The sequence below is a fragment of the Macrobrachium rosenbergii genome, chromosome 8 (assembly GCF_040412425.1).
Source record: "Macrobrachium rosenbergii isolate ZJJX-2024 chromosome 8, ASM4041242v1, whole genome shotgun sequence".
Taxonomy (NCBI): domain Eukaryota; kingdom Metazoa; phylum Arthropoda; class Malacostraca; order Decapoda; family Palaemonidae; genus Macrobrachium; species Macrobrachium rosenbergii.
The window spans coordinates 38,952,651-38,965,426 of record NC_089748.1 but is presented as its reverse complement, the minus strand read 5'-3'; the positions used below and the strand labels follow the sequence as shown (position 1 = coordinate 38,965,426).

The window sequence follows — 12,776 nt, the reverse complement described above, 5'->3', positions numbered from 1 at the left end:
ATCTTGGCTACAGTTTACACATTTTGGCTCACTATTTCCTTCGTGTGGCATGTTCATCAGATCCACAATAAGCACATATAGGTTCATTTCAAGTTTTTCATCCTGTGTCCATATTTTCTACAATTTTGACATCATAGTGGCTTTGGAACATAAGGTCTCAGTTCTCTATTTTGGTCGAAAATTTTTATTTTTTTGAGGTAGATCTTAACCCTCAAATTTTATTTTTGCAATTCTTAATACTTTATTATTCTGTTTACTTGGTGTTATATATACCTCACAATCATGGACTTTGGTATATCTCATTTTAAGAGAGTTCAACATAATATTCTTATCAACTGGTTCGTCATTATTTTCAGGAAGTACAATAGTACCCTGAAAGGTGTTCATAGGGTCATGCTTCTTTACTTTTACATTCACACTTTTTATGGATAGATAAGTCTTCGGACCGGTTTTATGTTGTGGCTTCTATAAGCCACGTCTTCATTTTTATTTGTCTGAATGACATTTCTGTCGTTGCGTGTCTTTTTAATATGTTTTCCAACCTTAGGGCTGAAATTTGTTGTTCTGTTTCCATGGTTAGGAACCTTGACCAACTACCACTTCCAAAGAGGGAGTCGAAATGAGTCAAGGTTGGGTCAACATGATACTTATTTTTTTTTGGATTTGTTGTGCACTGGAGCATAAGGTCCCAGTGTGATTACATTTGGATTCTATTTTGATTTTTCTAAAGAAAGGTTGTTAGAGTAGGTTCCAGCGGTTGTCAACTGTGCCGAGTCACTACCATCAAAGGGCCAAGGAGTACTCGAATCTTTATTTTCACTTAGCTTAAAAATTTGAGGGAGAAAAAAAATTAACCTGAAAACCTTAAAAAGATATCATCAGCTTTTTACGCAGTTTTATTCTTCCACCAATGACACAAGTGAGAACTGACTGCCAAATGTCCGCTCCCTACCCTACCCCACAGGGAATGGCACAACATGATTGGAGTGGTCCAAGTGTAAGCCAAACCCACTTGCTAGGACTGAGAGTATTACAAGAATACAATCATCCCCACCTTAATCATGTTATGAGGAAACTGGATTGAATGCCGAGAGTCCTATCCCCAAAACCAGGCCCCCATGGAATCAGTGGTCCAGCCCTAAAGAATAGTTCCACCTTTGAGCTATAAATCTGATAACTCTCAGGTTCGAATGTTATCAGGCAGCTGATGGTCCTACCACAGTTCCCAATATTTATCTTCGGACATAAACCCACTCCCAGCTATGATATCTTTTCCTATTTATCAGGTCCTATAAATTTTAGCAAAAATGGAAAATTCCACAAAAATTAATTCAAACATTTGTATAATCGGAACTCTTGGACTCAAACCTGGGAACAAATTCCTGGGGTTCAAGAGCCCCCTCACCACGTCAAGGTGGTCCCATGCGTCCGATGCTGAGCCATATACTCTGCTTCCATAATCAATGATAGACAGAACTGTTGCTTTATACAGTACTGTAAGGGTAAGTCCATCGTCTCCCCAAGTAGTTTTCGATAGTTTTCGTATTAGAATTAATGCTCTTTTATATTTTGATTTTACATATGTTATGTGGGCTTTCTAGGTCAAGTGAGTATTGAATACTAACCCCAAGAATTTTGCTGTTTCGTCAATTGGTACACTATGGTTTCTGATTTTTAAATCTATTTCTTCACCTTTTTTCCACTTTTTATTTTTATAAAACATGATTGCTTGAGTTTTATCTATGGAAAATTTGAAGCCCACAGATGAGATGAGGCCCATTCATCTATTTCTATATGCTTTTATTAATGATTCGTTCTGCATGTTTTATTCAAGATGCTGAATAATATATGGCTAAATCATCCATATACATGTTACTTTTAATTCTGATAAGTAAATTATTATTGATATAATTAAGTGCTAAAGTAAACAGTGTGCCACTAAGGACGCTTCCCTGTGGAACACCATTTTCAAGTGCAAATGTTCTATACAGAACATCATCAATTCTCACCTAAAAACTGTGATTTGTTAAAACGTTTTGGATAAACCTACGTAAATGTCCACGGATGTTGTTGTTGTGTAAAAATTTCTAATATAGCACACCTTCATGTAGAATCGTATGCTTTTTCAATGTCAAAAAAGTCAGCTACAGTAATTTGTTTTTGTTCAAAACCTCTACGAATATGGTTTCTAAGTTAAGGAGAGACTCTAATGTAGATCTGTTACACTGTGACCCGAAGTGTGTGGGAGAAAAAATTTTATTTTCTCGAATGTGCCTTATTAATCGAGCATTTACCACTTTCTCTAACAATGTGCACAAGCAGCTTGTTAAAGAAATTGGTCTGTAATTATTTACATTACTGGGATCCTTTCCCGGTTTGGGGATAGGAATTGTTATAGCTTTATGCCACTCATCTGGAAATAAATTTCAGAAGCCATAAATGATTATAAAACCCTAATAAGTATGACTTTCCCAAAGGTACTAATTGGCAGATCATCTCAAAACAAATATTTCCACCTCCAAGAGCAGATTTATTGCTGTTTGAGAGCGCATATGCCAACTCTTCCATATTAAATTTTCTATTATAATACACATCTTCTATTGTTTCAAAATCTACTGTTATTAATTCTATATCATTTTTCTTTGTGTGGAAGTGTTCATCTAAATTTTTATCACTACAGTACTTACATTTGCTAGATTTTCTATTATATTACTTATTTCTTTTGGATCAAGTGTTCTTTTCCCATCTTTTAATATGGGATGTCTACTTTGTTATATACATATATATAGCAGTACCTAAATTTCCTTCTTCTTCTCTAGATGTAGATACTAAGGTATATTTATTGTTGATATTGTTTTGTTGACATGTTGTAAACATATCATTGGTTCATATTCCCTTAGTAATCGTTGTATTTCTCCCAAATGTGATCTGGTCTGTAGACCATTTACGTTCCATTGTATAATATAATTATTGAAAGTATTACATTAGTGTGTTCAATTGTTATTTTCTTTTTGTGGATCATCAACTTGTATTTTTGCTAAAATTCTGTTTACAACATTTATCTGTTTTTCTTTATAAGGCATTATGTGTACACTGCACATACAGCCTTATTCGTGAGTGTCTAAATTAGTAGTTTCTTTATTTCTATATCTTATAAAATTTCGCATAGTGTTTGTTAAACTGTTCTTTGTTATGCTTTTGTTTTTGTTGCACAGTTCAATGAAACATTCATTACATCATCATATGTTTTCATGTGTCGTTTTTTCATTTACTCTTGCTGCACCAATTATTGGTGGTGGAGTAATCTCTTCTCCCATCACATAATTATTCTTGTCAATGGTTTGTTCCTCTACTATTTCTTTGATGTTCTGGGTATCTGTTTCCATTGGTTTTATTATTATTTTAGGAGAAAAAGGTATAGTCTTATTATTTTTTGGTTTATGTTCTTTCTTCAGGTCTCCCGCCTTTAGTTTAATGGATGTATCTCTAATAATAGTTGGTTTTTTGTTGGTCTTGGGCGAGTTCTCTCTAAAGACCTCTCTTTTTTTGGATTCTAATTCATCATAACTATCTTTTAATATTAATTCGGTGGTGCTTGTATTATCTTCTAGCGTTTCCATTTCTCTTAAAATCTCAAATGAATTTGAACAAATATTTGATCTTATTACAGTAGAAAACGTTCGTTTCCTTTCAATTCTAATCTGGCCTCTTTTATAGGCATTCCTGTCCTTTCCTGAAGTAATTTTAATTCTGTATTGTATATATAATACATACACTCCTTAGATCTTGCACGGTGATTTTGTCCACAGTTCACGTAATTTGGTTCACCACACCTCCATTGTGTGGTGTTTGTCAGGTCCACAATACAGTACGCACATATATATGTACTGCGACAATTTTTCCTTGTATGTCCATACGTACTACAGTTTAGGCACTGTGGTGGATTTGGAATATATGGTCTCACTTCTCTGCTTTAGCCCAAGATTTTAATTTTTAATGGTAATTCATGACCTTCAAATTTTATCTTTGCTATTCTCAGTGTTTTTCCATTACTCCGTCTACTGGCTATGTTGTATATTTCGCAATCTTGTACATTGTTGTACCTTTTTTTAAGTGAATCCAGCAGTATATTATTTTCTATTGGTTCTTTATCATTACCAGGGAATACTGTGGTTCATATTGTCCTGATTTTTTATATGTACTTTTATATTATAAATATTTTTTATAGTTAAGTAATTTTCTCATTGATTTTTTGTTGTGGTTTCTATCAACCACATCTGAGCTTTTATTCGTTTGAATGGCATTTCAGTAGTTGAATGACGATTCAACAGGAAGTTTTCTAACTTCAATGCCGATATTTTCTTCTCTGTTTCTAAAGTCGGGAATCTTGACCAACTTCCACTCCCAAAGAGAGAGTCGAAGTGAGTCAAGGTTCAGTCAAGATATTTGCATTTTTTCAGTTTGTTGTTTATTGGAGCATAGGGCCCCATTGTAATTGCATTAGTTTTTTTCTGATTTTCCCGAGAAAGGTTGTCAGAGGAAGTTCCAGCTGTTGTCAACTGTGCCAAGTCGCTACCATCAAAGGGCCCAAGGGTACTTAAATCCTAAAACTACTAAGCCTAAAGACTGAAGTATAGAAAAAAAAATAAACCTGACAATCTTAAAAACATATAATCAGCCTTTCATGGAGTATATTCCTCCACCAATGGCACAAGTGAGAACCGACTCCAAAATGTCAGTGTCCCTACCCTACCCCATAGGGGATAGCACAACATGATTAGAGTGGCCCAAGTGTAAGCCAAACCTGCTTGCTAGGACTGAGAATATTACAAGAATACAATCATCCCCACCCTAATCATATTATGGGCAAACCGGATAGAATGCTGAGAGTCCTATCCCCAGAACCAGACCCCCATGGAATCTGTGGTCCAGCCCTAAAGAATAGTCCACCTTTGAGATATCAACCTCTTATCTCTCAGGTCCAAACATTATCGATAGTTGATAGTCCTACCACAGTTCCCACTACTGTATTTAGCTTCGGATATAAACCCAATTCCAGCTATGAAATCTTTTCCTATTTATCATGTCCAATAAATTTCAGCAAAAGTGGAAAATTCCACAAAAATTAATCCAAATAAATATAATAATATATGGGGCTCTTGGACTCAAACCTGGGAACAAATTCCTGGGGTTCAAGAGCCCCCCTCACCTCATCAAGGTGGTCCCAAGTCGAGAGGGGAGAGAGAGCAAAAGAGCATACAGTACTCTCCCTGCAGTGGATCCCTAAGCCCCCCCCCACCTTGTCAAGGGGTTGGGATCAGGGGGGATAAAATTAAAAAAAGAACATACATAATTAGCTGAGGCTCAACATCAATCTAGGGATAAAGCCACCCGATCTAGTTATTGTTCTACATTCACCCCATCACCCAATACCAACACTCCCTCAGACATCCACAGAACAGGCCCCTGGGGAACAAAGCATTTTAGTATGCGTGAATATGGGTTCTAACAAAAAGGTGGTCACATCCTTCATTCAATTCCTATCTTACTTGCTCAACATCTGTTCATCACTGAGTCCACCTCAAATGTACATGCACAAGTGAAATAAAAGGGTTAGCGATGCTTACTGAGACTTAATATCTCAATTTGAAATAAAAAAGGAAAAATATGTATAAAACATGTACCTGATAATTTCCTTGTTGGTTTTTTAAATCCTCCACTCTCATATATGAATAATGTGGCATCCTCACTGCAGGTAATCCCATAGCTGGTCCAGGAATCATCATACCTTGGCTACCTGAAAGGCAATTATTCTAATAATAGATTATTATTATTATTTTCAAATAGTTAACCAGACCACTGAGCTGGTTAACAGCTCTTAAAGGGTTGGCCCAAAAGGATTAAAATGAATGGAGTACCAGGTCTAGGCCATAGGCTAAGCACTGGAACTAACTGATGAATGAATAATGAAATTTTTAAAATATGCAAAAAGGCATATCCTTCCAGACTAGAACACATGCACATATTAAATACATTTACTCAACTTTTCCATCTGCATAAAAAATAACACTGAGTAATGATAAAAATTAGAGTAAATTAAGATTTTAAAATACAGATTTTTTTATTGGGTGCCCTATGGGCTTTAGCATTCCATAAATTACTTTTCATATTTGATCAATTAATTTACTTTTCCTTATGAATATTAAAATTGGGTCAACTGAAAATGTTGCAGACTCTGATAAAACTTCGACAGTCGATCCATTTCCAAAAGTTGATAACCGATGTTGGTTATATTTTAAATGCTCGCATGACACGTTTACCTGTTTATTATAACTTTGCATTCTGAGCATTTGGGAGCTGCTTCGTGTGGGCTGCTCATTAAGTGTCCATGTGTCAGATGAGTATGACCTATTCGGAGACGTGTTAGAATCACTTGCGTGTGCTGCTCTCTTTGGTATGATGAACTCCATTTTTTAACTCCATGTTTTATTTGCTTCAATTTATTATATTCAGGTTCTTCATTCCATTTATTTTGCCATTTCTGTATAATGCCTACTTTTATTTATATTATACAATCTTTAACTGGGATATTTACATGAGATCATGTCATACAGGCTGCTTCTTTAGCTGCTTCATCAGCCTCTTTATTTCCCTCAATCCCTACACAGGCAGGGATCCAACATGTTTCTATATTTTTCTCATTGTTATGTCACTTATGGAGTAATAACTTCATTTTTTGGTTTGTAAACCTGAATAGCTTCAATGGCGCTTCTAGAGTCGCTAAAAATCACAAAATTATTACATGAAGGTTTCTTTCATTATTTTTATGGCTGATTATTATGAATTAAAACAGTTTAACCAGACCACTGAGTTGGCTATCAGCTCTCATAGGGTTGGCCCAAAGGATTTAGATGAAATGACAGGTCTAGGCTAGAAGCTTTCAGCGTTGCGTCTGATGCCGAGCCATATATTTCGCTTCCATAATCAATGACAGATAGTACTGTTTACTGTTGTTTTATACAGTACAGTAAGGGTATGTCTATCGGCTCCCCAAGTAGTGTTCGATAGTTTTTAACTCTCTTTTACATTTTGATTTCATGTATGTAATGTGGGCATTCCAGTTTAAGTGAGTATCAAATACTGATCCCAAAAATTTTGCTGTTTGGCCAATTGGTATGGAGTGATTTCTGATTTTTTTATCTATTTCTTCACCTTTTTTCCACTCTTTATTTTTATAAAACATTACTGCCTGAGTTTTTTGTATAGAAAGTTTGAAGCCTACATATGAGGCCCATTCATCTATTTTTATTATACTGTAGTTTGATTAATAATTCTCTCTAAATGCTCTACGTGAGATGCTGAATAATATATGGCAAAATCATCCATATACAAGTTACTTTTAATTCCAACTGGTAGATTATTACAGAAATAATTTATTGCTAAAGTAAACAGTGTGCCACTAAGGACGCTTCCTTGTGGAACACCATTTTCAAGTGGAAGAGTACTTGACAATACATCGTCGATTCTCACTTGAAAAGTGCGATTTGTTCAAAAGTTTTGGATAAATCTGGGTAAATGTCCACGGATGCTGTTTTTATGTAACATTCTTAATGTTGCATTCATTAATCATATGCCTTTTGATGTCAAAAAGACGGCAAAATTTTACGATTATAGTAATTTGTTTTCATTCAAATCCTCATGTATGTGGTCTTCAAGTTTGACAGAGAATCCAGTTTAGATCTGTTACATGATGGTAAAATAAGGAAACTTTTAACACAACATATACTAAATGGGCTTGCACGTTACAATTACAGCAAAGGGATGCACAAACATCTCTGCCAGAGTAAGCAATCTCTAAAAGAAAGTTTTTGGCATTTTAGTTTAACAGAACATTACTCACCTGGAGCCGGCATAAATGGCTGGAACTGTAGGGTGCCAACCTGAAAATGCCCAGGTTGGATCTTTTGTGGTTGAGAATCATGTGGAATGAAGTGTGAAGTACTTGGCTGGTTTAATTGTTCAGATGTTTGTGGGTTCTCTTCACTATTTCCACCTTCATCACATGACTGTGACAAACTTTCCTCATCTGGTGGTTTCTCAATGTCTGTTTTTTGCTTGGCAGACTTTTGCTGTAATCCTTGTCCATTATGCATGATCTGAAACAACATTCATTTTAAAACAAAACATGTTCAAAAGGCTCCATTTACTTAAACATAAAACCATTAACCTGGCCATGCCCAATTAATTTAAATTCTTGGAACATGAACTTAAAGCCAATTTCTGAATAAAGAAATAATTTAGTTCTTTTTTTCAACGAGATTATGAACATTAAAATGACATTTTTTAATAAAAAATAAACGAGATTCTGAACCGAAAAATGACATTTTTATAATATAGTTTCTACTTTAAATTTTTACAGAATGGAAAATTTCTACTCTTTTATTTTGGTGCAGAAAATATTTGCCATTGTCCACTTTCAGGGAAGAATAGGTATAACGTAGCTAAATATTATTATTATTATTATTATTATTATTATTATTATTATAAAGTTTAACCAGACCATTGAGCTGACTACCAGCTCTCATAGGGCTTTATTGAAGGATTTGGATGAAATAACAGGTCTAGGTTAGAAGCCTAGCACTGGGACCAAATAGGTCACTGACAGACGGTATGGTGATGAATGAATGAAAATTAAATTAAAAGTTGCACAAAGGCATATGCTCTCATACTGGTACATATACAATCATACTAAAAAGTTTAACACATCACTAAACTGGTATGTTAACATTCAGAAAAAGTTATATTAAAATTTCAATTTAAAATTTACTTGTTTTAAAATTTATTAGGTTTCGTATTTTTTTATTTATTTTTTTTATATTTTATCAATTAAATCACAGCTCCTTATGAACGTTAAAATGGGTATTACTGAGAATGTTGAAGATTCTGATAAAATTTCTTTTATTGTTTTATTTCCAAAATTTGATAATCGCTGCAAATTATATTTTGGACATTAACACAATACATGTTTCACAGTTATCAACACTTTGCAATCTGGGCACTTGGGAGGGTAGCCACATAGACTGTTCATTATGTGTCCATGTGTCAAATGAGTACGGCCTATTCGAAGACTCATCAGAATTGCTTGTGTGCCTCTCTCTCTCTCTCTGATATGATGAACTCCATTTTCCAACACTGGATTTTATCTATTTAAATTTATTATTTTCAGGTTCTTCATTCCATATATTTTGCCATTTACTTACAATGATTGTTTTTATATATCTTATATAGGCACTAATAGGGATGTTTACATTTGCTCTTGTCATGTGGACTGCTTCTTTAGCTGCTTTATCAGCCTCTTCATTTCCTTTAATCCCTACATGGACATGGATCCAACATATTTCAATATTTTTTCCATTATTATACAATTTATGGAGTGAAAACTTAATTTGTTGGACAAAATTATTTTTTTGATGATAGCTTTGAATGGCTTCTACAGTGCTTCTGGAGTCGATATAAATCACAAAATTATTAAATGAGGTTTCTTTAATTATTTTTATGGCTGATGCTATTGCACATAACTCAGCTGTAAATACTAAGGCATTATCTAGTAGAGATAATGATGCATTTTGTCTTGGGATACTGCAGCATATCCCACTCTGTACTGTAACTTAGATCCATCGGTGTACAATGCGTAATGTGGACCTTTTCGGATTATATGTTCTACTGTATGTTGTCTATGGTGTTCTGGGGTATATGAATAACTTTTTGATAAATATTTTAAGTGTGTACAAATTCTCATTTTATTCATTGTCCAAGGAGGAGGTAATTTTAATATTAAAGGTATTGGTATATTTATATTTAGCGACTCAAACAATCTTCTAGCTCTAATTGGGAAAGGAGGTGGATGATTGTTTATAAACACATCTCTTAATCCAAATAATTTTTTGGTTGGAGAATCATTTATCTGAATTCTCAAAGCACTCCTCATTGTTACTAGCTCTCTATAGAGAGAGAGAGGCAGTTCAAAACATTCAACTTGTAAAGAAGATGTTGGTGATGATCAAAAAGTTCCTGAACTTATTCTAAGGCCTTCATTATGAACTGGGTGCAATGTTTTCAGAGCTGAGTCTGATGCCAAGCCATATATTTTCGCCTCCATAATCAATGATAGACAGCACTGTTGCTTTTATACAGTACAATAAGGGTATGTCTATTGGCTCCCCAAGTAGTGTTCGATAGTTTTTTAATTAGGTTTAATGCTATTTTTACATTTGATTTTATGTATGTTATGTGGGCTTTCCAGTTCAAGTGAGTACCAAATACTAATCCCAAAAATTTTGCTGTTTGGCCAATTGGTATGGAATGATTCCTGATTTTTAAATCTATCTCTTCACTTTTTTCCACTTTTTATTTTTATAAAACATTACTGCTTGAGTATTTTGTATAGAATATTTGAAGCCGACAGATGAGGCCCATTCATCTATTTTTATTATTATATTTTTATTAATGATTCGCTCCGCATGTTTTATGCGAGGTACTGAATAATATATGGCAAAATCATCCATATACAAGTTACTTTTAATTCCAATACGTAGATTATTACTGATATCATTTATTGCTAATGTAAACAGTGTGCCACTAAGGATGCTTCCTTGTGGAACACCATTTTCAAGTGGAAATGTACTTGACAATACATCATCAATTCTCACTTGAAAAGTGCGATTTGTTAAAAAGTTTTGGATAAACCTAGGTAAATGTCCACAGATGCTGTTTTTATGTAACGTTTTTAATATTGCGTTCTAAATGTAGTATCATACGGCTTTTTGATGTCAAAAAAGACGTCTATAGTAATTTGTTTTTGTTCAAATCCTCTTCGTATGTGGTCTTCCAAGTTAGACAGAGAATCCAGTTTAGATCTGTTACATTGTGACCCAAACTGAGTGGGAGTCAAAACTTTATTTTCTTGAATGTGCCATGTTAGTCGAGCATTTACCACTTTCTCTGGCAATTTGCATAAAACTTGTTAAAGAAACTGGTCTGTAATTGTTTACATTACTGGGATCTTTTCCAGGTTTGGGGATAAGAGTAATTATAGCTTTACGTCATTAGTTGAAATAAATTTCTAAGCCATAAGTGGTTATAAAGCTCTAATAAGTATGTCTTTATCAAAGGTGCTAAATGGAAGATCATTTCAAAACAAATACTGTCACCTCCAGGGGCAGATTTATTGATGTTCAACAGAGTAAATTCTAATTCTTCCATATTAAATTTGTACATTATAATATATTTCTTCTATTGCTTCAAAATTTATTGTTTTAATTCTAAACTATTTTAAATAGAAAAACAGAATTGCTCATCTAAATTTTTGTAACTACTTACTTTTGCTAAATTTTCACTTACTACATTACTTATTTCTTTTGCATCAAGTATTCTTTTCCCATCTTTTATTATTATCCTACCAATGTTCCTTAAATGGAACACGATTATCTGACCATTATATTCCAATAAGAAATATATTATCACATTTTTTTCCATTTCCGGGGCATTGGTCAAAATAAGTTCTTTTTTTCCAGAAAGTATTTAACAACTTCTAATTTGAAATAATTCCTTTCACAAAGATTTTAAAAATGTTAAAAATTGCCATTTTTACGCATCCCTGAATAAATGTCTTATATTTATTGTGATGAAAATGTAATATTTCTTTACCATTGTCTAAAACTACTTCATATAGTGTAGAATAACATGCCATGTCACAATATACAATTTTGTGTTATTTTCTGTATGATAATATGAAAACAAAATTTATGTTCCATTTAGGGAACATTGGATGGTTACAATACCTAATTTAGTGGTTTGTAATAAACTTGCTAAAGAAAGGACTGGTCTTTCATGTTTTTATAATCCTTGATTGGTGTAATGATTTGTGGAATTTCTTGACTTTATGGTCCTTGCTGACAACAGATTTGGATACAGTAGATGACTCCTACTGTCATTTGTTATATAGAGGAGAAACGTCACCATACACACACTTTTGACGTGGAGGACTATTCAAAATTATTTCTAACAATATATTGGTATATCATACAGGTTAGTATCAAGTTCTTTGAGATCTCTCTCTCTCTCTCTCTCTCTCTCTCTCTCTCTCGATTCTTGACTCCATTGCAGCAGTGAGGAGGCTTTATGTCAAAATTATAGCACATATTTGTTTGTGACCCATGCTGACATCATGTATATTATATATATATATATATATATATATATATATATATATATATATATATATATATATATATATATATATATATATATATATATATATATATATGAATGTATGTATTACTCTACCTTATATTGCCAAATAATTATTTAGTCGCTAACTAACAATGCCTTATTTGATATTTACTCATGTATTCAGTAATAAATGCTAAAGATCACAATATTTTTCTTTTTTCACAGACAATGGATGCACCCTCGTTTTATGGGCATCGCAAAGTGACCAAAGTAACTACAATGCAAGATGCACTAGATATAGCCGAGTCTTCCAATAACATAGTGAAAGTGGTGGTACTGCCTCCAGCTGCGGGGGATTCTGGTGATCGAGACAGTGACATCGAGGATCTTGTAGATGACCCAGAGGAACAACATGAACCAGCAGGACAAACAGAAATTGAAGAAGAAATTGAAAGTGACACTGATGAAGGTGAAGAATCGGCTACAGGAAAACAAAGAGGAAAACTACCTAAGTGGAAAAAGAATTGTGCATTTGATAAGACTCT

At 33.8% G+C, this 12,776-nt stretch overlaps 1 protein-coding gene across 1 annotated transcript in view; it reads right to left on the bottom strand.

Annotated features, from left to right (window-relative positions):
• The window catches only part of LOC136840719 (uncharacterized), a 35,711-nt gene extending 27,558 nt beyond the window's left edge, over positions 1-8,153 (bottom strand). The window contains exons 1-2 of the mRNA XM_067107535.1: positions 7,901-8,153; positions 5,685-5,797 (exon numbers count right to left, since the gene is read on the bottom strand). Coding sequence (XP_066963636.1) covers positions 5,685-5,797; positions 7,901-8,153 — 366 coding nt within the window. The remainder of the gene's footprint in view (positions 1-5,684; positions 5,798-7,900) is intronic.
• Positions 8,154-12,776: the final 4,623 nt, after the last annotated feature.